This window comes from Odocoileus virginianus, chromosome 11 (genome assembly GCF_023699985.2).
Source record: "Odocoileus virginianus isolate 20LAN1187 ecotype Illinois chromosome 11, Ovbor_1.2, whole genome shotgun sequence".
In the NCBI taxonomy this organism is placed as follows: Eukaryota; Metazoa; Chordata; class Mammalia; order Artiodactyla; family Cervidae; genus Odocoileus; species Odocoileus virginianus.
In genome coordinates, this window is record NC_069684.1 from 19,050,140 (window position 1) to 19,078,021 (window position 27,882).

The 27,882-nt window shown below is 38.7% G+C and overlaps 1 protein-coding gene and 1 pseudogene across 4 annotated transcripts in view; one reads left to right on the plus strand and one right to left on the minus strand.

Annotated features, from left to right (window-relative positions):
- Positions 1 to 862: 862 nt before the first annotated feature.
- TDRD5 (tudor domain containing 5) overlaps positions 863 to 27,882 on the minus strand; it is a 90,420-nt gene continuing 63,400 nt past the window's right edge. For 2 of the 4 annotated variants that reach the window (XM_020868799.2, XM_020868801.2), the window contains exons 14-18: positions 22,825 to 22,989; positions 19,833 to 20,015; positions 18,948 to 19,088; positions 15,278 to 15,458; positions 9,311 to 9,653 (exon numbers count right to left, since the gene is read on the minus strand). In XM_020868799.2, coding sequence (XP_020724458.2) covers positions 9,406 to 9,653; positions 15,278 to 15,458; positions 18,948 to 19,088; positions 19,833 to 20,015; positions 22,825 to 22,989 — 918 coding nt within the window. In that variant the 3' untranslated portion in view covers positions 9,311 to 9,405. Of the gene's footprint in view, positions 1,003 to 9,310; positions 9,654 to 15,277; positions 15,459 to 18,947; positions 19,089 to 19,832; positions 20,016 to 22,824; positions 22,990 to 27,882 lie in introns of those variants that run through there. The other 2 variants (XM_020868804.2, XM_020868805.2) reach the window with 2 other exon arrangements.
- LOC110121582 (mortality factor 4-like protein 1 pseudogene) lies at positions 26,040 to 27,319 on the plus strand (annotated as a pseudogene).

The window sequence follows — 27,882 nt, forward strand, 5'->3', positions numbered from 1 at the left end:
TAACAAATGGCTTGTGGCACATTACATAAGTTTGATAAAGCTCTTATTATTTATGCAATTCTTTTGTGAATGCTGGCCTAACCTCTTTTATAAATACAGTGCTGCCCAGAAGGGACAGGGTACTGAACTTATTTGCTATCCTTGTGCTAATGTGATCCAAACTCGTTAACTTTTGAAGACAGCTGTCTCTGCTGCCTGGCGATGTGTAAAGCCTGATGAAGTGATGGTTATTATAACTGACTCAAGATCTTGCTGTAAGCCAAACCCATTATCCACACAGCGAAGTCGCTTGCCTTCACCTGAGAGTGAAGTCACAGGGTTAACAGTTGCTCTCTATCTCCTCTATAGTCTTCTAGCACAGGTGGTAGAATTCTTGCAGGTATTCATCATCATTCTTAAAGATCTGAAGAATCCGGGGAACTTTCCCCAAGAAAACCTGCACACACACAACATTGAAAGCCTTGGGATAAGAAAATCCTTTCAAAGACTCAACATGTGCTTTAATTGTAAAAGTTTTGCATCTTTTTTAACAACAGAAATTTATAAAAGAGATAAAAGTATATCTGCTTGGAAAGTCCAAAATAAAGATGGAAAGGTGACTTTTTTTCCTTGGAATTTTTTCAGTGGAGCAAGGTAGCATCAGTAGTTTTAGCTTCCAAATGTGATTATGTTGGAGCTTCCCCTATACCTTCATGTGATAAAGATGTACATACATATTCCGTAAAGAGAGTTCTGTGGTAGCTTCTTATGGGGTCAAATTAGAAGAAAGTTTAAACTGTGGTAAGGCCACCCTATGACAATTACTCTAAGACCCTTACTTCCCAAAGAAGTCACTTATGTCACTTTATTTTTTTTCAAGAAAAAAAAAGAGAGGGTAGTTGAAGGTGAGCTCCAAGGTCTATCCATTTCCAACACTGAAACTCTACAATGTATCAATAGAATGTCAAGGAAAGGATTTTCAGCATCAGGGTTGGCAACAGAACTCTTGTCCCAGAGCGCCACCTAGCAGTGAAGAAACAGCAAAACCTGATTTCAGAAGAACCATGAACTTCAATTAATTTAGAACAGGGCATTTTTTAAAAAAAAATCCAGCTTTGAAAAAAAAAAAAATCCAGCTTTGGTGAAATATTCCCATCACCTGATCTACTCTGAGAGGTAATTCAGGTAGAGAAATCCTGGGTTTATAATCCTCAAGTTAAAACTCCCACTAGGTTTTTGCACACTTTCACTCTTGCTGTCTGTCCCATTTTAGCAGTTGCTGTTCTAAGCTCAGCTATGTCTGGTCTTGAAGGAAAGCCTGGGAAGTTTTAGCAACATACCCACAGCTAATGCCTCCTGTGACACCAGACCACCCCAACACTGCTATAGATTTCTTCCAAAGACAGCAGGAAATTGAATTTTGTTAAGGTTTCATATCAAGTTTCCAATTGTATCAGTTTCTCTTGTCCAATCAAGATAAAATGAGAACTGGTTAACAAAGAGTAAATCAGTTACTACTGACCACCCTGTTGGTCCTTCCGTTGGGCATGTCCTTCCCACACTTGTCATGGGGCTGTAACACTTGGTCCTTTTTTCAGATGAGGCAAAGGACGAGGAATCGGGCAGGCTGAAGCGGGCGGCAGGAATAGTTTGAAAAAGTTGAACAACAGCCTCCTCTAAGCCCTCCCATAAGAACCATCATGGTTGAGGGGACCTCCCTCATCATCCAATGGTTAAGACTCTGAGCTTCCAATGCAGGGGATGTGGGTTCCGACCCCTGGTCAGGGAACCAAGATCCCACATGCCGTGTGGCTAAAAAAATAAAAAATAAATAAAGCTTATGGTGAGAAAGGTCAGGACAGAGTGTGTAGTTTTTCCTGTAGTTGGGATTATCTTCTTGCATAGTAGTTCTTGGCCCTTCAGCTTATCGGAACACCTGGGACCAATAAAACCAAAACCTTTGGAGGATGCTGTGGTCCAAGCTGCAGACCTTTTTGAAAGTCCCCCAGGAGACTGAAACACAGGGCCCAGGTTGGCAAATTGCTGCCCTTCCTATGGGCTTGGAAACGCTGGTAATGGGCAGTCATGAGCATTTGATTTTTCAATGTGAATTTTCAATTTAACCTTTGCATCTAGCAAGTTGAAAGCCCGCAGCAGTTCCCCCTGCTCATTTCTTTAGCTGCAAATCACTACACTCAATTCAAAACAGAAACCTCACAACATGAACCTACCAAGTCATTAAAAGCATTAATGACATAAAACAGTACTTTTAAAAGTATTAATGACATAAAAGCCACCAAAAACTAAGAAGGAGGTTCTTGGTAAGAAGAGCAGATTCTCTGGTGTCTTTCATTTTGTTTTTGCCCCTGGAGGCCATTATTTGAAACTATAAGTAGCAGTGTCACAATCCTGCCTGTCCCCACCCCCCATTACACAACTCAGTTTAGCCCCAACTGAGAAAGCCCACAAAAACAGCCTATGTCCAAACTAATATATTAACCCCAAAGAACAATTTTAATCAATTTCTTTTGTTTGATCACTGAACTGGGGTCTGCGGTGCTAAAAAGAGTTTCTGGAAAATAAGATGGGACATCACAGGTGCGCCTCCAAGAATGAAGAGCCGTAAACTACAAGGAGCCAATCTGGTAAATCAAACTTCTCTGAGAGAAAGCTAAGAAGCTGGTTGCTGAGAAGCGGCAAATATAAAATTTTTATTATTTTTTTATTTTGGCACTTTCTTTCATAAGCCAAACTGGGAAAATAACCAAATATGGTTTGTGCAGAAGAATAACCTAGACAAAACATCTTCAGTCCTTCTAATCAGTTCTCTTATCTGGGAGATGTGCTCCTTATTCAACTCAAAATTCAAAGTTTACATGGGCTATTTGCTCCTATTTGATCAGACTCTTCCCACTAAAGCCTTCTGTTTAATAGACATTCAGAATATAGACTAGCAAAACGAGATCAAGATTTCAACTGACCTGAATTACATCCCATTCTCTGTCCTGTTTACTCATTCACTCACTTGAAATGTACTGAACACCTGCCAACCTGCCAGAAAGGAGGTGACTCTAAGGTGGTGGCAGTACTCACCGAGAAACAGCAGGGCTGGTAAGCTATTTAGGAGGTAGCGTTTGACAGGCTTTTATGATGGGTGGGATGTGAGATGAAGGGCAGAGAGCAGTCAAGAATGACCCCACTCCGAGATTTATATCTCAGGCAACTAGTGGATGGTGGCAGGGGCACCAGGGATGGAGGTAGGGCCTGGGTGGAAAAGGGTGATTTTCTTGACCTTTTTCTGTTCAAGAATGTGTAAGGTGGGCTTTAGGAGTCATGGACTCCTAGAAAATTGGGAACAATTTTGTATGAATGCGCACTTTCTGGGGGCTTCCCTTGTGGCTCAGATGGTAAGGAATCTGCCTGCAATTGGGAGCCATGGGTTCGATCCCTGGCTCGTAAAGATCCCCTGGAGAAGGGAATGGCTACCCACTCCAGTATTCATGCCTGGAGAATTCTATGGGGTCACAGTCATACATTACTGACACTGGATAGTTCTCAGTATTTGACAAAAGTTAATGACCCCATAAAAGGTTTGGAATCAGCAATACACAGCATGTAGAATTTGGAAATTCTTAAACATTACATTCACATCAAACATGATTTTGCCAAGTTGTTCAAACAAATAGTCTTTAATAAAACTATGTCTCAAGACTATTCCATACTTACGATCTGGTATAAGAACAAAGTAGCATCACTGGACATTAATTTCGTTCAGCTTAGAATACTTGACAAAAATTCCACAGAACTCTAGAATTGATACCAAAAATTGAATGTTGAATAACTTTGTAAATCTGAAGTGATTCTAAGCAAAGCCAGTACAGAATGCAGGTTTATTGATAATTCCATGATGTTTGCTAGAACTGATTTTGGCCTTTATTGTAAAACTCACAATTTTTCTCTTAACTCATGTTTTGAGGCAATTTTATCGAGCTTTATAAATCTGGATAAAGTCAACTGTTGCATCAATTCCATGTAGAAAATAAATGAAGACCAAAAAGCTTTGGTGAAGTTAAGTTTCTGAGCCCAAATAGTTTATCAAAGATAAATCTGCATCAACTGCAGAAAAGGTTGTTGAAAAACATTCTACTTGATCATAAACGGATGTTCCACTGCCTACAATGTGAAACGTAAGAAGGATGTTACCACTTAATTGTAGTCAAAAGTTCCACCCCTCTTCTCTCAATTCAATAACTCTACAGAGAACCAGGAGGACTAATGAGACATTTAAGAGGTACAATCTAACAGGCCTCTGTTCCACTCTTGATCAGTACAAGAGAAGTTATTGCTTTTAAAATTCAGAAAAGAGAGGATAAACCTGTGATATAACTGCTCAAGTTTCATCCCTCTAGGCAAAGACCTGCATCCATTAGGAGGAAGGTATCATGAGGAGGAAATAAGAACAATCTGCGGGGATATGTTTTGCCTAATAGTAGTCTAAATGTTACATATACAGTCATTTAATTGACAGGTATTGTCATATATATGGCCATGAGAAGAGATTTTTTTTTTTTTATCAGAACATATGAGTAACAGTACTGCAGTAACGGGATACTTTTGTCAAGAAGTCTTTTGCTGCAGTAAGAAATGAACCAAGCTCAGTCTTTGGTTTCTACTATGGTCCTGTGGAATGACAGATTAAGGAAGAGTTTGTACCAGACATCACCTAAATGGAGTTGAGAAGTACCTGGAAATACTATGCTCTAGGCAGAAGAGCTACTGCAGGAAAAGTTTCAGTACGTGGAATCAGGAAATGCAGGAAGTGACTGAAACAGCACTCAACTCCAGTCACGGCAAGATGGAATGAGGTTTGGTGATCAGTGTGTAGAATAGTCCCCAGAGAGCATTTAAGAAACTGGGAGACAACTTATAAAGATGCGATAACATTGCTGTGAACAAGAGAAAGAAAACAAGTCTTTGAGTAGCTGCCAAGTACTTAAAAGGCTCCAGTGTGAATGAATCTCCAATTTGATGGAATTAAGGTATTTATCTACAGGATGGCAAAGGTTCACAAAGGTCAAAGTACGTGAAGAATAAACAGGTCATGCCCAAAATGAAGACAAATATCTTAGTCAAGAAGAATGTCAAATCTTTGCTTTTACTGTATAATGAAACTTTGTATTGTACTCCATAAAGTTCTTTAGGTCACATGTTTAAGTGAAATTTTCATTCCTACAGAATTATCACAACAAAAAGCACAAAAAAACACCTTGACATTTTTGACAAAACAAATTCCAACTTCATAAATATTTAAATAAATCAAACAAAATGCTATTTCAAACTCCAAGAATTAGGCTGATCATAATTCTTTGAGACCGATAACTTCCCATGAGTTCTGTAACAGAAGTTTAGAGGGCAGAGAATCATATCTTGGTTTCCTCATCAATTTTTTTATCTAAACTGCACCAGAAATAATAACGAAGTAAACACTGGTTCCTATATAACCATTTTCCATAACTTAAAAAAATATTTTAAAAATTTAACAGAAATATAAGACAAAGTTTATACCAAACAGAAAAGTAAAAGCATTTCCTAAAATCTATGCTTATAACCAAGAAAATTTAGTTGTGAATAAGTTCTCTACTCAGTTTTGGGGTACATCAAACACTCAATTTCATGTGAAAAGTGGTACATGATGATTCTAATGTTAAAGAAGTCCTCAACTGAAAAGTTAAAACAATTTCTGACTACCATGGTGTGAAGTACAGCAGAGATTAAGGAATTCTGGTTCCAAAAGGCTTATGACACCAAGAACTTAACTCAGCTGACTGGTGACCGAGACAAATGACACCTGGCTGTTAGGAATAGGGTTGAGTTCAAAGCATGTGGACAAATTTAGTTCATAGGCGCCTTCACTGACATCCTGGAAAACGTCTGAATGGACTATAGGAAATGAAATCTTTTAAATGTCTTGGTGATAGCTCCTGAAAAATTATGAACAATGTAGCACTGTACATATAAATAAAACAAATTTTGATTCTGAAAAGATACCAAGTTTGTTAGAAAGGCCTTGTTATCTAGTATAGATGCTAATAAGAAGCCTCAGAAGGACTGCTTTGTAAGATTTTAGTTTCTTATCACCCCAAAGATTCCCCTGTCCAGATTCTTCAGCTGCAGAACTGGCCCACTGTTATTTAAGCTATACACAATGAAGAACATGATATCTTTGTAGATCAACCTCTTTCCCCACCAACACCAGGGACTGCTCAGCTACCTATCAGAATCACCATTCTTTTGGACTTAAGTACCAAACTATGTTTTCTGGCATCAAATCGTTGATATGACACAAGATGGTGTTGCACTATTTTCCTGTGGAAAGGTCCCTGAGCTAGGAGGCAGCAGACATGGGAATTTAAGCTGTGTGACCACAGGCAAGTCAGTCAGTCTAGGTTTTGAATTTCCTAATCTGACATCCTTTCTACATCAAAATCCTACAAATCTAAGTCTTTAGGCTAGACATAGTCTGACTGCAGGCAGAAGTCTCTAGTCATCCCTATGCCTTGAAACGGACAATTGGCATCTCAAATGTGTGAGAGTGAGAGGGAAAAGGCATGGTTCAGTGCGGCTGGCATGGCCCTCTTTTGACTTCCCATGGTTTGTTTCTGGACAGGAGAGGGGTACTGACTACAAGCCACTGGAGTTAAAACCTGAGTGGCTAATAGTAAAGCCACTCTGTCTCTTCTAATCCTAAGGAATTTATGACCAGGAGTCTCCTGTGTGTTCTCAAAAATCAACCCTCCATGCCCTCAATACATACCTCAGGCTCCCACTGCCCACTTAACACTCCTTGGGGACTGCCACTACTTCTAATAGATTAATCTTAACACCAAAAATATGGGGAGGGGACGGCGGTTTTTCTAAGTGTAGTAGATGTCAACCCATCTTTTGACAATAAAATACAATTAATCCTAAACCATGAGCATTTCCCTATCTTTTCAACATTTCTTACTGCTACTCCTGCCCATATAGAGAAACCTATTTACTCATTTTCAAATGATCTATTAAATTTGTTTGATGCTTTGAGCTATTTCAGTTAACCACCAAACAAAGCCCACCTTATGGGAGAAGGTAGGGAAACATATTGGCAGATTGGCTGTCCTATCAAAGTCAAGTAGTCAAACTGAACAAGCCTCTCAAAGGTTCATTCCTTCACTCTTCTAATTTAAATTAGACCTTAACTATTCATTACCAAACAGGTCTCTGTCAAAGTGTGCTGACACTCATTAGTTTGAGACAGCTCTGTCTTAAATGATCTGGTCATTTGCAAAGAGAAAGGACTCTGAAAGAGCCTTAACAACACAGTGATTCCATAATCCCCATCTAACTGGCAAAGTGTAAAATCAGTCACCATCAGGTTACCCAATGTTGGCAGGGTTCTTCCTGGTAGTTTTGTGCTGTTATAGAGAGAGTTACAACCTGACGTACTAAACATGTAAAGCCTGCTTCTACCAGATTCACTCTTTCTGGAACCCAGTGATTGTCCATCTGGAGAAGTGAAGAGTAGAATTCAAAACTTGCCTTTTTCTCTGAACAATCATTCAAAATGAGTTTTCTTCTTTAGAAACAAATTGTGGATAATTACAAAAACCTATATGAAAAACAGCTGTTCCAGTTCATATCACAGTTGAGTATCATACATGACATTTAATTGACCCTCCATAACTCTTCGACTGCCTTCTCCAATAAAGGTGTCCGATACAAAATCCCAAAAACCCAAATGGGAAACCTGTTCTTTCTGGGTCAATGATCGGTGACGTTTTCAGATTACATTTATTTTTTTGTTAATTAGTATACCATCACTGTTATAGATATATTAGAATTAAAGGTGAATCTGGATTTGAGATTTTCACTGCATTAAAAATGCTCTAAGGTTTTTAAACCAAAACACTCAGTAGTTAAGAGACTTTGGGTTTGTTTCATGATCACTTCATCCTAAGAAGGAAGTTTTACTGATTAATACTCTACATTTAAATGCACTCTGATATTTACTCTCATTTCACCCCCTTCCTCAGTAGACATTTTGCTGACTGACTGACTGAGCCGAACAGAGGAGACCTTCCTTATTGTAGGAGGAAAGAAAGGAACTAGGAGCCAGCTCTACCACTTAATGTCAAAGCAGGAGGCCTTAGAAGAGGGGCTAGGAGGGTGAGAATCTAGTCACACGCAGCAGGCCTGTAATTCACACCTCTTTCTCTGATTTTACCACTAAGAAATGCTTCCGTATTGGATTTTTTTTTTTTTAATTTGGGGATAAGTCTTGTATTTTACCACGAAGAAATTGGTATCATTCACATTCTTTAATTTCACCTTTCAGTCTCTTCTCCTGATGGTTTACACTAAGAGCTAAACAGAATTTCCTATAATAAAGTGGACTTCAGAGAACATCACGCTCTATAATGCAGGCTTCCCTGGTGGCTCAGATGGTAGAGAATCCACCTGCAATGAGGGAGACCTGGGTTCAATCCCTGGGTTGGGAAGATCCCTGGACTAATGGCTATCCACTCCAGTATTCTTGCCTGGAGAATTCCATGGACAGAGGAGCCTGGCCCCTCAGGCTATACAGTCCATGGGGTCACAAAGAGTTAGACATGACTGAGTGTTTCACAAATGTGAGTGCATGCTCTATAAAAGCTTAAGCAATACCACTGTTTAGCTGCTATTACATTAAGGCTCCAGAGAACTATGATGACTGCAGAGATGGCTCAGCTAGTTTCAACAACTAGTCTCTAATTTTCTTGTTAAGTCTTCAAGAAACTGCCTACACTGAAAGATAGTTTCATCTTTTTTTTTTTTTTTTAATGTAAAAGGGTTCACATGACCAAAGATTCATGGTGTGGATTTTTTTAGTGATCCTAGTATTTCAAAGAATTAATGACGGCAAAGATTGGAGCCATAGATTACTTCTATGGTATAGAAGTTTTCAAATGAGGAAAAGCAGCCTTAAAAGTCAGATATCCTCTTTCTGGAGACAGAGCTGCGACAATTTTTTTCTAACTAAATATGGATCACAAAACAGTTTTTCAGCTTACATTTATCAGTCATGATATATACAAGAAAAACATTTATAGAAACATAGAAACTAAAAAGTCCTTTAAACTTCTACATTGAACAAAGGTGAACAAAACCCTGAGAAGAATAAACATCATCCATGAAAATGATAATGAATGTTAGAAATCAATACTTAAACAATAAATGGGACTGTGAGCATAATAAATCTAACAAAGGGTTTCACAGAAAGATAAAGGCATAAACTTTGCCTAGAAACTTTGTCAACAAAATACGGTTTTTGTCTCAATACCTCCTTCTTGGTTTGGCTTGGGAAGTCACCACGCCCCAAGCCTCTGGTTGACTTTTCCCTCCCCACTGCCCTCATGTCTCCACCTTCTTCACACTTGGGTACCAGTGCAGGAGGCTCTTGGACGTGGCGAGCCTCGCAGCAGCTCCTAAAGCAGCAGTGGCTGTGCTTCGAGGAATGTAGAGCTTCTGGGAAATCTGGTGCTCGGGAGACAAAATCAAAGAGAGCTGGTCCACGGCTCCCTGACGTGTATCTTTGAACACTGTAATAGCAGAGCTACGAGAAAAATCTTCATTCTCTAGGCTCTCTGGGGAGCCTTCCACTGAAAAAGAAAGAAAACAAAGGTCTTTCCAGGAGGTCCTCACACTCTCCCAGTCTACATCTTTACTAACATCTGTTACAATGATCTTACGATTTGTTGCTGTTGTCATTGTTGAATTGCTAAGTCATCTGACTCTTTTGCAATCCCATGAACTGTAGCCTGCCAGGCGCCTTGGTCAAGTGGTTTTCCAGGAAAGGGTAGCCACTTCCTTCTCCAGGGGGCCTTTCTGACCCAGGAATTGAACCCACGTCTCCTGCATTGGCAGGCAGACTCTTTACCACTGAGCCACAAGGAAGCCCCATCTTATGGTTAGGTGGTGAAATCACCAATGGCAAATGAAGAGAGAATGAAGCTCAGAAACCAGTCAACAAATGGAAAGGAAATGAGGATGGGGGATCATGCATCGAGATAAATTCTTGTCAGAGTGAGGTCAAAGGAGGAGGAAGGTCAGAGTGAGGTCAAAGATGAAAGGAAAAACATTTGTGAACAAGAAAAGGGAGATCTCTTTCTAGGACATCATAAAAATAAACTGGATATAATTCCAATTCCATGAAAGAATCCTTAAGCTCTCCTATTTCCTTCCAGCAGTGAGCAAAATAGTATCCCATAGGCCTTCTCTATTGCCAAAGTCATTCCAATTCCACATCTGCCTGTGTAAAAACAAAACTGAACAAGACTGTGTTTGCTAAGAAATTCCAAAAACCAGTTATCAGCCATAAAAAGAATTCCTTGGGAATTAGTTTAACTAAGAAGGGTCTTTTCCATGAGATAAATTGCTGGGAACTCCAATGCCAAGAGTTCCTAAGAGCAAAGAAGAGGATACGAGGCACCTTGTGTGTCTACTCTGGACCAGGGATACTGAAGGAGCTGGTCTATGAATTGTTTCTTACCTGCCTACAATGGGAGGAGCTGGTGCCAGCACCTAAGCCAACACACTGCTTCCTTCAAGAAAGTCCTGCTTTAGGGAAAAAACTCTAGGTGAGCTAAGCAAAGTGCTACTGTGTTGTCCATCATCACAAATGCTTCACAGACAAGTACTGGTATGCTGACTACATTCTGAAAAGCATTGCTCTAGACCCTAAAATTACAGACTTCAAAAAAATACCTCAGAAAAAGCAGGTACAATCCAATATCCTATCCATCTTTCTATCTTTAGCATCTAGTGCACTAGGCGTGTGATATATGTGCCATGCATTTGTGATAAATTAAGGAGAATTTGACAAGATATTCTCAAAAGTAAAACTCTGAACACAAGACTATCATTAATGCCCACTGGAGTGGAAAAGAGATGGTGAGTCTTAGTAAAATAATGGGTTTTATATGAAGCCATTTATGAGTTCAGATTTTAAAAGTTATAAAAATATGAAAGCAGGGACACATGAAAGAATTTAGGAGTGCAACAAAACTTCAGCTTCCAGACATGATGCTAATTAAACCAGGATTGAAAAACAATCTCTCTTGCTTTAAACAACTAGAAAACTGGACAAAATAAATAAAACAACAGCTCTCAGACGTTGACCAACAAGCTTACGTGACAGCAATCCCTGAGAAATGGGAAACAAATGGAGTAAGCTTTACGAGTGCCTGAGTTCACAGCCAAGATAAAGCCCAGGCTGAAGTACACGGAGGGAGAGTCCACACTGAGCCTGGAGGTCTCACTGCAGTGAGAAGACAGAGCTTGGAATTCAAGAAGGCCAAGGACAGAGGAGCCTGGAGAACTACAGTCCACGGGGTCGCAAAGATCGGACACGACTGAGTGACGAAACAACAAAGGTGTCTGGAATTAGTGGGGAAAGTACAAGTGAGAAAGCAGCTAGCTATAGGCAGAGAAGCAGCTGGAGACCTGCAGAGAGGTCCCTTTGAGGCTTAGGCTGGAGAGTGACCTGGCTCATGCCTGTGAGAAAACCACCAAGGCCAGGGAGAAAACCTATCTGAAAGGAGTAGGCAGAACAATCACTGCAGTTTATGTTGGGGCAAAACAGTCTGTGTTCCCACTAGCTACAGTGTAAAGATACCTGTAGGATATCAAATCCCATCAATGCCCTCAGAAAGGTACTGCCTAGCAGGGCCGACAGACTAAAGGCTTTTCTAATCAGACAAATGAAATCTAAAATAAATGCAGAAATAATCAAATCAATTTCACATAATTTAATTACCCCCAAACAATTGATAGATAGATACTATATAGACAGCAGGGAGGGAGGGAAGAAAGGAAGGAAAGAGAGAAGAAAAAGAGATTCAGTCATTCAGTCAACAATGTGTAATTTGCAAAAATAAACTCAAAATGGATTAAAGATCTAAATGTAAGACCAGAAACTATAAAACTCCTAGAGGAGAACATAGGCAAAACACTCTCCGACATAAATCACAGCAGGATCCTCTATGACCCACCTTCCATAATATTGGAAATAAAAGCAAAAATAAACAAATGGGACCTAATTAAACTTAAAAGCTTTTTCACAACAAAGGAAACTATAAGCAAGGTGAAAAGACAGCCCTCAGAATGGGAGAAAATAATAGCAAACGAAGCAACAAAGGATTAATCTCAAAAATATACAAGCAGCTCCTGCAGCTCAATTCCAGAAAAATAAATGACCCAATCAAAAAATGGGCCAAAGAACTAAACAGACATTTCTCCAAAGAAGACATACAGATGGCTTACAAACACATGAAAAGATGCTCAACATCACTCATTATCAGAGAAATGCAAATCAAAACCACAACGAGGTACCATGACACGCCAGCCAGGATAGCTGCTATCCAAAAGTCTACAAGCAATAAATGCTGGAGAGGGTGTGGAGAAAAGGGAACCCTCTTACACTGTTGGTGGGAATGCAAACTAGTACAGCCACTATGGAGAACAGTGTGGAGATTCCTTAAAAAAAATGGAAATAGAACTGCCATATGACCCAGCAATCCCACTTCTGGGCATATACACCGAGGAAACCAGATCTGAAAGAGACACGTGCACCCCAATGTTCATTGCAGCACTGTTTATAATAGCCAGGACATGGAAGCAACCTAGATGCCCATCAGCAGATGAATGGATGAGGAAGCTGTGGTACATATACACCATGGAATATTACTCAGCCATTAAAAAGAATTCATTTGAATCAGTTCCAATGAGATGGATGAAACTGGAGCCCATTATACAGAGTGAAGTAAGCCAGAAAGATAAAGACCAATACAGTATACTAACGCATATATATGGAATTTAAAAAGATGGTAACGATAACCCTATATGCAAAACAGAAAAAGAGACACAGATGTACAGAACAGACTTTGGAACTCTGTGGGAGGAGAGGGTGGGAGGTTCTGGGAGAATAGCACTGAAACAAGTATACTATCAAGGGTGAAACAGATCACCAGCCCAGGTTGGATGCATGAGACAAGTGCTCAGGGCTGGTGCACTGGGAAGACCCAGAGGGATGGGATGGGGAGGGAGGCGGGAGGGGGGATCGGGATGGGGAACACATGTAAATCTATGGCTGATTCATGTCAATGTATGGCAAAAACCACAACAATAATGTAAAGTAATTAGCCTCCAACTAATAAAAATAAATGAAAAAAAGAAAAAACAACAACAACAAACCAATGTGTGATTTGGTACCTGCCATCCAATAAAAAACTATCAGATGTGCAAAAAAAGCAGAAAAATATGACTTGTAATCAAGAGAAAAACCACTCAGTAGAAGCCAGTTCAGAAATGACAGATGACAGAATGCAGAAATGATACATATGCTGGAATCACAAGATAAGGGTATTAAAACAGCTGTCACAAGAACACTCAAAGCATTCAAGAAGTGAATGATGAGTACACTGAGGAGAAAGAGGGAAGATACAAAAAAAACCCCTAGAGATTAGAAATTGAACTTCTGAGATGAAAAATACACCAGACAGGAAAAGAACATATTAAGCACAGAAAAAGAAAAGGTTATATTATGCTCATAGAGAAGAAAACTCAATACTGTTAACACGTCACTTCTCCCCAAATTAATCCAGAGATTTTTTTTTAACTCAATAAAGACTTTAGCAGCCTTTCTGTAGAAACTAAGTTAATCCTAAAATTCATATGGAAAATGACCTGGAATAGTCAAAACAATAAAAAAAAATCTGTATGATTTCAAGACTTATTATAAAACCACAGAAATCAAGACAGGGGTATAAAGGCTGACCTAATCGCAGGAGAACATAATTAAAGTCAGGAAACAGACCCTCACATACACAACTTATTTGCTTTTGCCAAAGACATCAAGGCAGTTAAAAGGAGCAAGAACTGCCTTTTCAATAAATCATACTGGAACAACTGAATACGTATATGTAATCAAAATAAACATTGATCCTTACACCACACACAAAAATTAACAACTGGATCACAGACCTAATGTAAGACCTAAAACTATAGAACTTTTATAAGAAAATGTAAGAGAAAGTTAATTATTTAGTTAGGAAAGATTTCTAAATAGGACACAAAAAGTTCAAACCATAAAGAAAAAACTATTAACAAATCTGATTTTATCAAAAGGAAAACTTGTTCTTCCAAGAACACTGTTAAGGAGATGAAAACGCAGGCCATATACCTGGAATATTTGCAATATAAGCATCTGACAAAGGTTTTGTGTCCAGAATGAAGAATTTTTACAAGCCAATAAAAACATAATCCAATAGAAATACACAAATACTTGAACAGGTAATTCAAATGGCACATAGACACAGGAAAACACAGTCAACGTCACTGGTAAACAGGGAAGTATAAATTAAAACTGCAATAAGATACCACTACATATCCACCAAAATGGGAAAATTTAAAAGATTGGAGATATAGTATGTTGGCATGAATACAAAGCAATCAACAATCAAGTACATTGCTGATGTGAATTACCAAACGGCACAGTCACTTTGCAAAATATTTTGACAGCTCTTAAAAAGCTAAACATGCAGTCAGCATATGGCCCAGAAATTCCACTCCTAGGTACTTAGTGAATAGAAATAAAAAATACATGTCTATACAAAGAGCTGAACATTCACAGCAGTTTGACTCATGACCCAAATCTGGAAATAACCCATCATCTGGTGAACAGATAAATAAACTGTCGTATGTCCATACTACTGTGTACTACTCAGCAATAAATAAGAAAAAACATTAGACACTGGCAACAACATAGATGAATCTCTAGAACACTGTGCTAAATGAAAGAAGTCAGCCATAAAAACTACATACTGTGATTTCCTTTATATGAAATTCTAGAAAAGAGAAAGTAACATGCCAGAAGCCAACAAGAAGTAAGAGAGAATGACTGCAAAGACACATGAAGCTTTTCAGACTGACAAAAATGTTCTATTATCATAATTGTAGCGCTGCCTACAGGACTGTACACTTCTGTCAGAACTCACAGAATTTCCTACTTAAAAACTGGCAAACTTCAAGGTGCATAAACCTGACCATCTCCCCAAACTGCAGAAACAAAGAAGAGCGGCAAAGTGAAAAGGAAAAACTAAGTCCAAAAATAACACGAGGATTTGAGACAAATGCTAACATTTGTAATTTTTCAAGTTATGTTCTGAAAAAGATAAAAGTTTTCAGCAACACGGCAAACCACTGCATCTGTCAACGGTCAACCTACCTGACCCAGAATTGACCAATGCAGGAGTTGAGGACAGCTGAATTTGCTTTGGTGGAGTCTGAATGATGCTAGGCTCAAACTGGCCGCTTTCTGCTGACTGCTGTGACTGGATAAGAGAGATGTAGAACTCCTCCAGTTTGGGCAACACGGGAGAATCTGAGGCACTCTCTACATTTGGTTGCTACAGAATGGGGGAAATGGGGCAAAAGCATGAAAAGTTACTGTTAGTTTAACAGTAAGAACTGTCTATTTTGTTTCCTCATTTATATACAAAAGAATATTTTTGTATCATAAAGAAAACTCCCTACTTTTAAGAATCCAGATACTCTCTGGAAAGCAAGTCCTTCTCTAACTGAGGGACCATTAATTTAAGAAGTGTTTACTGAACACATATTATGAGCAAACATGGTACTCAGGACTGCTATGCCAGCCAGGGAAAAATGGCAGGGAAGGAGAGAAATAACATTCACTGAGCACTCATTGTCAGGCACAGTGCCAGGCTGTTAGCACATGTTTCTTCACCGAAACATCAAAACATTGTTCTAAGTTAGGTGTCATTGTGTCTTCTGTATTATGGCTTCCTTCACTTAGCAGAAAGCTTTTCGCAAGAGACAGAGCAAGTTATCCAGTGTCAACCAGTAAGGGACAAGGCACAGATCCAAATTCAGGCTCACCTATGCACTCTCTGCTCCATCACACCACCTCCCAGCAGATACGACCCCTGTCCTCGAACAGCTCATGATTCTCAGCTAGGGAAACAGAACCTGGCCTGTAGGTGCCCGTGAAGGAGGCATTAACTGCGTCTGCAGCATCAACAACACACTAGGAGAACACACCGGCTTTAAAGGAAGGCTCCTCAGGAGAAGTGACAAAATGGAGTACCAAGAACCAAGGTTTGAGAGGAAAAGATGGAATTCCCAAACAAAGCCTCAATTTGTGCTAAAGTAAACTGCCAAGTTTTAATCAATAGATCCTATATCTTCCTACAGAGCATTGCTGAAATAGTTACAGTCCAGGGTGACTCAGAGCATTTATCTTCCTAACGGGCACTAGAAGATAAAGTGATGGTAACTGGCATTAACACAGCTAGGCGGGCCACACTAGGAGCTGCCATAATAAACCCACACAAGTGGCTTAGGGCCTGGGATCTGCCTCGAGTAAACTCAAACAAAAATTATACAAATAGAAAATGTAGCTTTGTGTGTTCTTTAGACTGGTGTGTTAAGACATTCAATATCAGTTGGCTTTCCTTTTCTCTTCCATGACAAAAAAACCTTGTTCATTTTTAAACATGGCTGGCAAGGATATGGCTTATATAATTACATTATATAAAAATGGCTGTGCTTCTTTTTTGGGGCAGCAAAAATGAAATCTCTAAAAGCCCACATAGTTACCTTACCATTTAATATGCTACTTCAGGAAAGCAAAGACCTGGATTCAAATTTTTGATTAATTTATGCAACTTCATGTATGTGCTTTAGTTACCCATTAGGTTTACTCTCTCTTAAAATGAAGCTTCGATGATAATTAAGTAAGTAAACATTAATATGATAAGATTTTATGGCTGAAAAGATCATTAGTCAAAATCAGTTTTTTGCAGATGGATACCTTAAGGCCCCAAAAGGCAACTTGCTCAAACTTGTGGTAAAGCTTAAGCTCTAAATTATAGAATTCTCAGGCAAGTGTTTTTTTACACTAAGCCCTGCTGCCTATTTTTAGCAGTGTGTGAAACTATGTGTTAGTTGCTCAGTCGTGTCCGACTCTTTGCAACCCCATGGACTGTAGCCCACCAGGCTACTCTATCCTTGGAATTCTCTAGGCAAGAATACTGGAGTAGTTACCATTTCCCTCAGTCAAAACCAGAAATAGTTTTCTAAAAGCTGCATTTTTTCCCTTTCCTGATAAATATGATTTTGAAGAAAGACAAATGGCTAAAATACATTTAAGATGCATTCTGACAGTTTTTCACTCTGAAAAAAAGAACATAGGTGAATGCCTACTAAATTTGTATGCCACTATGAAAGCAAGTACCTGTGGGCAGTTTAAGCACATAAGTGAAAAGTTAAGAGTCTCCTCCTCCACATAGCAGTTTAGAGCACTGCTGTTCAAAGTGTGATTCACCACCAAGCAGCGTAAGCATCACCTGGAAGCTTCTAAGACATCGAGAACTTTAGTCCCCAGCCCAGTTCTGCTCAATCAGAATCTGCAGTCTCACAAGATTCACAAGTGATCGCTATGAACAGTGTAGTTCAAGAAGCATTGCTCTGCCAGATTCTTGCTCTGTAGTTATCAATCAAAGACTCCTTAATGCTTGTCTGAAAATATACCCTTACGGGACCAGAGGTTAGTGGCAACTTTCAAGAAATATGTTCATGATTTATAAAACATTAACATATGTAATCAAAAGCACAGCCCCAAACCACAATAACATAAAACTTCATGCCCACTAGGATGGCGATAATTTTAAAAATTAGATAATAACAAGTGCCGGCAAAGATGTGGACCAAATTGGAACACTCTTAGATTGCTGGTGGGAATATAAAATGGTGCAACTGCTTAGAACAGTCTGGCAGTTCCTCAAAATACTAAACATAGAGTTACCACGTGTGTGTATGTATGCTTAGTCGCTTTAGTCATGTCCTACTCTTCATGACCCTATGAACTGTAGCCCACCAGGCTCCTCTGTCCATGGAATTTCCCAGGCAAGAATACTGGAGGGGAATAGCCATTCCTCTCTCCAGAGGATCTTCCCAACCCAGGGATCAAACCCACATCTCCTGTGTCTCCTACACTGCAGGTGTATTCTTTACTGCTGAGCCACCGGGGGGTGGGTGGTGGGTAGGGTGGGAGGGGCTAGATTTATTACCACAGAACCTAGTAATTCAACTCCCGGGTATATACCTAAGAAAACTGAAAACATACGTCCACGTAGAAACACATACACACATGTCACAGCAGCATTATTCATAATAGCAGAAAAGCAGAAATAACTCAAAGGTCCATCAGCTGATGCATGAATAAACAAAACAAAAAACTTTATCTTAAAACTAAATCTGTGCTTTAAGAAACCTACATTTACGAAACAGACTGTTTTATGTGATACAGCATACTTTATCAATAATCTCATGCAAAGTAATCACATTCTGCAGAAAATATATCACTCAGAAGGCTTATCTTCCACAACTCTGCTTTTTTAACAAGTCTAGACATGATGTCCTTCATTTTCAGTGTACTGCACAAAAGTACAGAGACCATTAGCCAAATTTCAGGATTCACACAAATTGTCCTTCTATTTTCAGGATGCTCATAATATATTTGAGAAACACAAAACAAATGGATTTTATTCCAGGGCTAGTGCTTTCTACTAAAGCAACAAAATAGAAAAAACTCGCCTACATGATTGGGCAGCTACAGAACTTAAAATGTATGGCTAAGTGAAAATACCTGTTTTCTCTATCCCTAATGTTTCATCAATCTTCTAATTCCAGGCTCAGAATTTTCTATGAATAACTATAGTAAGATAACTGAAATCAATTTTTAAATAAACATACATTTTTACATATATGTATTCTACCAAATGCTAAGATCACTCACCAGAATCTCACCTTCTAAAACTGAAAGCACTTCCTCAAAAAATAACTTGTCACAGTAACACTCATTAGATACTTACCTTTTGAATCCTGGTTGTGTCAAAATATTTTTCTTGAGCACCCAGTCCTTCTCGTATTTGAACTTCTTTCATTCCGTTCACAAGGCCTGAAGGCTGCCATGAATCATCCCATATATCTTTGGGTGTAGAAAAACACCAATCCTACAGAGAAAAAAAATACTGCAATACTAAACCAAGATATAGTGCCACGTGATTCATATGGAGGATAAACTGGGCAAGGCAAAGGCAAAGAGGTAGTGTATACTAACTAAACAAGAAAAGGTATTTATTAACTTTCTTATCAATGTGAGTTTTCCCTCTTGCTTTACTTGTCCATACCCAACACACTGAATTCCTTTGAATACACAGATCTCATAAAAGTGTTTGTAGTATCATCTTTAATACATTCTTCGTGGCTAGTTGATTTTTCTAATCATTCAGTATTAAAATGGCACAAATAACAAGCAGAAACTTAAGTGTTGATGTATCTTCTTTCTGGTAGTCAGTGGGATATAAATTAAAATTTATATATATAGGGTCCAGTATTAGTAAATATACTCAGATCCAGACATTATAAGGTTAAAGCAACAAAAATTAGGGAAAACACTTTATTTCTAGTTTCTAAGACCTTGACTAGGTGCCAACAATAAAACAAAAATCATAATGACTGATAGGGTAGATAGACACAATATGTCCATGGTTTATTCTCCCCTGTTTCATCCTGTCTCCATCCCTAACACTGTCTTCTTTGCAGGGAGGAAGCGGCCAGGAAATGCATTCTTCTGAATTACTGTCTGAGAAATCCTCATGAAATGCAGAACGTACAGCTTTTCTGAGGCTTGGATAATTACATTAACAGTTCCTTTTTCAGTAATGATTTTCTTTATGTTTTTCCAAGGATCTAACCTTCTGTGGCAATTCTTTACATGATGAATATGGTTTCTTTCCACCAAGGCTTGAGGTAAATAAATGAGAGGCAGCATCACTTTCTTTTCCCATTTTAGCCTGCAAAGGTAACCAGTTCTCATCCCAAATATCATCACCTATGGTTACTGACTCCAGGCAAGGCATTCCAGTGGGGATATCATCCTAGACAACAAAGAAAAACTTTTATTTATTATTCCTATATGAATACATTTTGAAATTTAGGTTTACAATTTTTCCTGACTCTGGGTAAAGATGGCACTTTGAATATGCAATTCATTATGCTCTCCCCTTCTGACATAGCACCAAAATAAAATAGATTCAAGGTATAAACTTACAGTCAAAGAGAAATAAGAGGGGGAAACATCACCTATGTTCTGGATACAGGAATCAGACAAGGTACAACTTATTAAGTAGTCTTGAGAAAGTGGAATCCTGAGCTTTTAGGAGGAAAATCTGAGAAGCAACCCAACTTATACCATAAATACTGCAAAAGTTCAGGAACTACTACTATGAAGTTTTTTGAAATTGAGGGTATAAAGTGAGAATGAAAACAAGAGCAACTCATTTAATGTTAGCTCATGAGGCTCAATACCAGAAAAACAAACAGTCCAATCAAAAAGGGTGCAGAAGACCTAAACAGACATTTCTCCAAAAAAGACAAGACATATGGCTAATAAACACAAGAAGAGATGTTCAACATTGCTCACTATCAGAGAAACGCAAATCAAAAACTACAGTGGGGTATCACACTGGTCAGAATGGCCATCATCAAAAAGTCTACAAGGGTTCAGCATCAGTTTTGCAAGAAATGTTAAAGGGACTTCTTAAAGCAGAAAATATCACAATTAGACATATAAAAATTATAAGAAAAATCTCAATGGTAAAAGCAAACATATGGTAAAGGTAATAGATCAACTACTTATAAAGCTAAGAATAACTTATAACAACTACTTATAAAGGAAAGTTAAAAGTAAAATTGTCTATATCTACAATAAGTAGTTAAGAGATACATAAAACAAAAAGATATAAAATATGATGTCAAAAAATATTTTAAAATTCAATAAAGCATAGTCTTTCCAACAAATAGCACTAAAACCACTGAACATCCATACCCTTAACCTAAATCTCACCCCTTATACTAAAATTAAATCAAGATGTTTTGAAACTGAAAACACAGTACATAAAAGAAAAAAAAATGATGTACTTTGTCAAAATTAAAAACCTTTCCTATATGGAAGACACCATTAAGAGAATGAAGCTACAAGTGGGAGAAACTATTTGAAAATCACAAATCCAACAAAGGGCTATCCAAAACATATCCAGAACATATCAAGAATACTCAAAACCCAATAGTAAGAAAACAAACAACCCATTCAAAAAATGGGCAAGAGACTTTAACTGGCATTTCACCAAGAAATACATGTGGATGGCAAAAAAGCACATGATAAGATGGTCAATATCACAGTCATTAGGGAAATGCAGATTAAAACCACACTGTGATACTACTATTGCACACTTATGAAAATGGTTAAAAATAAAAATTCCTGACAATATCAAGTGCTGATAAGATATGGAACAACTGGAACTCATATACTACTGATAGGAATGCAAAATGGTACAGCCAGTCTGTAAAAATTTGGCATACATTTACCACATGAACCAGCAATCCGACCCTTGATTATGTTTATTAAAAAGCCTGTACATGAATATTTATAGAAGATCCAGTCATACCAAAATATAGAAGATCAATTCATACACTAAATAACCATAATGTCTTTCAATGGATGCATGTATATACAAACTGTGGTATATCCATACCATACTACTCATCAACAGAAATGAACTATTGATACATGCAATGATTTAAATGAAGGTACTATGCTGAATCAAAGAAGTTTCTATTGTGAAGTTACATAGCACATGATTCCACTTAATTGACAGTCCTGAAAAGGTAAAATTATGGAGACAGAAAACAGAAATGCTTGCTAAGGGATCAGGGATTTGGGGAGATGTGATTATAAAGGAGTAGCATCAGGGAGTTTTTTCAGATGATGGAACCATTCTGCATCCTGATTATGGTGCTGGTTACATAAATCTATACATGTATTAAAATTGATAGGACAGTACCCTGAGTACAAAGTCAATTGCTTACTGTATATTCACTTAGAAAGACGTATTAACACCAGAGAAAATAAAAGTTACGCAGGAAAGGAAAACCTGACATCATATATTACTTAACTGTATATAGCATTTACAGGGTCACAATAACAAAATATTGAATGAATGGTGACCTAATGGAAAGTTTGATATATTAGTAAGATAATGAGAGAACAGAAAGGATATTTTTGTCTGGGGTGGGGGAAAAGAGATGAAAGAGAACTAAACCTTCATCTCTCATGCTGGGAAGGCCATACATATTTAAAACTGAAAAATAAGGAAATAACAATATAAGCATGCTACTTAATGAAAGAAATAGAGACAAATTCCAAAAGAAGACATTAACAGAAATGAAAATGGTTGCTCTGTGAAATAGGAAATGAAGGGGAAGGGGTTATGGGGAACTCTAAGCTGTGCGTACATAAACATTTGGTTTTTTCTTATTTTTTTTTGAAAAAAAAAAGAAAAAAGCTGTGAGCACATGGGACATTTGATTAAAGTATGTCCTGCAAAAAGAGCTGTCAAACATTTTTCTTGATGGGTCTTCCTAACACTATTTCTCAATACTACTTTCTAATCACTGCATAATTCTTCAAAATTGCCCAGGAGTCAGATAATGGCTTTTCTTTTTTCTGATTGAGGCTACATTGCTGAAACTTTGGTGTTGGTGATCACTGAAGAGTTTGTAATTCATCTGTAGGAGATGCTCTGATGGCACCACAAGAATACAGCATAAAGAGCTATTTTACTTCAGTCTCCTTCACTTATGAATTTATTAATTACATTTTTAAAAAGCTATATCCCCTTCTCCTACCTCATTTTCTTCTTTCAGATCCTTTAGCTCTGGGATGGACCACTTTGGATCTTCTTCAGAGCTCTTATCTTGTATTTTCAAAGAATTTAACTTAGAATCCTTTAATGGCTCCTCTGAGGTGACTGATCTAAGGTGACTGAAAGTCTTTTCATCCTTAATATCTTGCTAGTAGATAAAAAAGAGAAATTATTTTATTTTCTATAGTAATGCTGTTTCCAAAATTTACACACCTATAAATTCTGGGGGCAAGTTTTCACCATGGTTCATGCATATGCAACATTATTTTCTCACTTTATGCACTGACCCTAGGCATTCCAATTCTGTTAAATTAGTTCAGGCCAAGGGGTTCCCAGGTGGTGCAGTGGTAAAGAATCTGCCTGCCAATGCAGGAGACATAAGAGACACGGGTTCAATCCAGGGTCAGGAAGATCCCCTGGAGGAGGAAATGGCAAACCACTCCAGTATTTTTGCCTGGAGAATCCCATGGACAGAGGAGCCTGTGGCTACAGTCCATTGGGTCGCAAAGAGATGGACACGACTGAGGACGCATGCACAGGTTAACAATCATCGAGTACATATTATGTAATGTGTACAGGGTAGCTCTGTGGGTATAAAGATGAATGCAACAGGGGCCCAGCTCTAAGAGCTCAAATATAGCATGAAGATACACAATCAGATAATCGCAGCACAACCTTCAGTGTAGAGCCAACACAGAGATGTCACACTGACCAAAATAATACTGGAGAAGGAAGATGTCTGAGAACATGTAATAAAGGAGATAAATCAAACTGTTAGGATGCCTAAAAGAAAAGCAAGAATTAGAGGGAATCAGATGTATAGAGGGGCTTCCCTGCTGGCTCAGCGGTAAGGAATCCGTATGCCAATGCAGGAGACAAGGGTTTGATCCCCGGGTTGGGAAGATCCCCTGGAGAAAGAAATGGCAACCCATTCCAGTATTCTTGCCTGGAGAATCCCATGGACAGAGAGGAGCCTGGTGGGCTCTAGTCCACAGGCTCACAAAAGAATTGGATACGACTTAGTGACTAAACAACAAGGTGTATAGAGGCAGGTTTGTGTGTGTATGTAGCATGTGGGAGTCTTGATATGTTAAAATACAGGCTGGGGTACAATGGAGAAGCTTTAGGCCTTATCTCTTTGCAGAAAAGATGGCCTTATTTCATTTTCAGGACTGAACTATGAGTAAAGACATCAACACAGTGATGATAAGATATTCTAAAAACTCTTAAGGCTGAAAATTCAATTCCCTATTTAAGAATCAGGAAACATAACAGTTCTAATCAAGTAATAAGGACTAACAAAAATTCAGATTTCAGAAAGTTTGACAGGTTAAACAAGCCCAATTAATTTTAACTAGCTTTAAACTAAAATGAAATCTAAAATGTTGATATTGCTTTAAACATGCGGCAGTAAACATTCATACACATTTTTCAGAGTAGGTTAATCTCCCAGTAGTCAAATGCTCTTTTGAAAAAAATTCTTTATTGAAATATAATTGATTTACAATGTTGTGTTAGTTTCAGGGGTACAGCAAAATAGCCTTTCCTTTTTATCTTTTCTAAAACTGCAAGTCCACTAACAAAATAACATTATCCCTATAATTTAAAAAGTCAGATATATAAAACATACTTACAAAACAATATTTTCATATTTTATTCAAAGCAAAAAGCTTTGTCATGTCCGGAAAAAATAAATTTGGGGACTCTCAAACTGAGCCCAACCTATATTTTTAGCTCAGTACTTATTGCCATGAGGAATATGAGAGACTTCAAAGACATGTCTATTTATCTGCTCATTTGTTGAAAAGTCACTTAACTTATTATTTACTAATGTGCTTCACTTTATGTATATCTAAAATGGGGATCTTAAAGAAACAACCTGGTAAAGTGGTTGTGAAGATTAACTTAACTAGTACATGCAAGTACTCAGAACAGCGCCTGCCACATAGTACAAGTACAGTAAGTGTCACTGTTATCTTTTTATCACGATGATGCGATCACTCAACTAGAGTCAGACATCCTGGAGTCCAAAGTCAGGTGGGCCTTAGGAAACATCACTATGAACAAAGCTAGTGGAGGTGATGGAATTTCAGTTGAGCTATTTCAAATCCTAAAAGATGATGCTGTGAAAGTGCTGCACTCAACATGCCAGCAAATTTGGAAAACTCAGCAGTGGCCACAGGACTGGAAAAAGTCAGTTTTCATTCCAATCCCAAAGAAAGGCAATTCCAAAGAATGCTCAAACTACTGCACAATTGCACTCATCTCACACACTAGCAAAGTAATGCTCAAAATTCTCCAAGCTAGGCTTCAACAGTATGTGAACCGTGAACTTCCAGATGTTCAAGCTGGTTTTAGAAAAGGCAGAGGAACCAGAGATCAAATTGCCAACATCCACTGGATCATCAAAAAAGCAAGAGAGTTCCAGAAAAACATCTGCTTCTACTTTATTGACTATACCAAAGCCTTTGACTGTGTGGATCACAACAAACTGTGGAAAATTCTTCAAGAGATGGGAATACCAGACCACCTGACCTGTCTCCTGAGATATTTGTATGCAGGTCAATAAGCAACAGTTATAACTGGACATGGAACAACAGACTGGTTCCAAATCAGGAAAGGAGTATGTCAAGGCTGTATACTGTCACCCTGTTTATTTAACTTATATGTAGAGTACATCATGAGATATGCTGTGCTGGAGGAAGCACAAGCTGGAATCAAGATTGCCAGGAGAAATATCAATAACCTCAGACATGCAAATGACACCACCCTTATGGCAGAAGGCAAAGAAGAACTAAAAAGTCTCTTGATGAAAGTGAAAGAGGAGAGTGAAAAAGTTGGGTTAAATCTCAACTTCAGAAAACTAAGATCACGGCATCTGGTCCCATCATTTCATGGGAAATAGGTATGGAAACAATGACAAACCTTATTTTTTGGGGCTCCAAAATCACTGCAGATGGTGATTGCAGCCATTAAATTAAAAGACGCTTGCCCCTTGGAAGAAAAGCTATGACCAACCTAGACAGCGTATTAAAAAGGAGAGATAGAGTTGCGCGGGTCGCAGTGCTGGGCGGTCTGCTGGACACTGGCAAATCGGGCCCAGGATGTAGAGTTGGCGGGGCCTGACGGCGCGTCTGTCGCGGAGCTGGGTGGGGTAGAGAGTAGGGGGCGGTAGTCAGGGGTGGTGGGAGAAGGAGGAGGCGACGGTGAATCTTTTATAAATGGCGCCGAAACAGGACCCGAAGACTAAATTCCAGGAGGGTGAGAGAGTGCTGTGCTTTCATGGGCCTCTTCTGTATGAAGCAAAGTGTGTAACAGTTGCCATAAAGGATAAACAGGTCAAATACTTCATCCATTACAGTGGTTGGAATAAAAAAAGTGCTGTGAGGCCCAGGCGCTCTGAAAAAACTTTGAAGACACATGAGGATATTGTAGCCCTTTTTCCTGTTCCGGAAGGAGCTCCCTCCCTACACCACCCCTTCCTGACCTCTAGTTGGGATGAATGGGTTCCGGAAAGCAGAGTACTCAAGTATGTGGATACCAATTTACAAAAACAGAGAGAACTCCAAAAAGCCAATCAGGACCAGTATGCAGAGCGGAAGATGCGAGGGGCTGCCCCTGGAAAGAAGACTGCTGGGCTACAACAAAAAAAAAATTGAAGTGAAAACGAAAAAGAACAAACAAAAGACACCTGGAAATGGAGATGGTGGCAGCACTAGTGAAACACTTCAGCCTCCTCGAAAGAAAAGGGCTCGAGTAGATCCTACTGTTGAAAATGAGGAAACATTTACGAGCAGAGTTGAAGTTAAAGTCAAGATTTCTGAAGAACTGAAGCCATGGCTTGTTGATGACTGGGACTTAATTACCTGGCAAAAACAGCTCTTCTATCTTCCCGCCAAGAAGAACGTGGATTCCATCCTAGAGGATTATGCAAATTACAAGAAATCTCGAGGAAACACAGATAATAAGGAGTATGCAGTCAATGAGGTTGTGGCCGGGATAAAGGAATACTTCAATGTGATGTTGGGCACTCAACTGCTCTACAAATTTGAGAGGCCGCAGTACGCTGAGATCCTTGCGGACCACCCTGATGCACCCATGTCCCAGGTGTACGGGGCGCCACATCTCCTGAGACTGTTTGTACGAATTGGAGCAATGTTGGCCTATACACCTCTGGATGAGAAGAGCCTTGCTTTATTACTGAATTATCTTCACGATTTCCTAAAATACCTGGCAAAGAACTGTGCAACTTTGTTTAGTGCCAGTGATTATGAAGTGGCTCCCCCTGAGTACCATCGGAAAGCCGTGAGGCACGTGCACCCACCCATGTTTGATCTCTGTAAACATCTTTTTGTTTCTTAGTCCTTCTCTTGTACAAACAATGTACTTTGGAAATGTTCATGTATAACAAAATTGATGTTTGTTTTCTGTTTAATTTTAAACAGAGAAAATAAAAGGAGTTACAGCTCAAAAAAAAAAAATAAAATAAAAAGGAAATATAACTTTGCCAACAAAGGTCCATCTAGTCAAAGCTATGGTTTTTCCAGTAGTCATGTATGGATGTGAGAGTTGGATCATAAAGAAAAATGAGTGCCCAAGAACTGATGCTTTTGAACTGTGGTGTTGGAGAAGACTCTTTTTTTTTTTTTTTTAATTAATCAATAAATTTTTTTTTTTTTTTTTTTTGCTACGCTTGGCCTTCATTGCTGTGCATGGGCTTTCTCTAGTCATGGCTCACAGGCTCTGGAGTGCTGGCTCCGTATTGATAGCACACCAGTTTTGTTGCTCCATGGCATGTGGGATCTTCCCGGACCAGGGATTGAACCGGAGTCCCCTGCATTGGCAGGCAGATTCTTAACTACTGGACCACCAGGGAAGTCCTGGAGAAGACTCTTGAGAGTCCCTTGGATGCAAGGAGATCCAACCAGTCTATCCTAAAGGAGATCAGTCTTGAATATTCATTGAAAGGACTGATGCTGAAGTTGAAACTCCAATACTTTGGCCACTTGATGCGAAGAACTGACTCATTTGAAAAGACCCT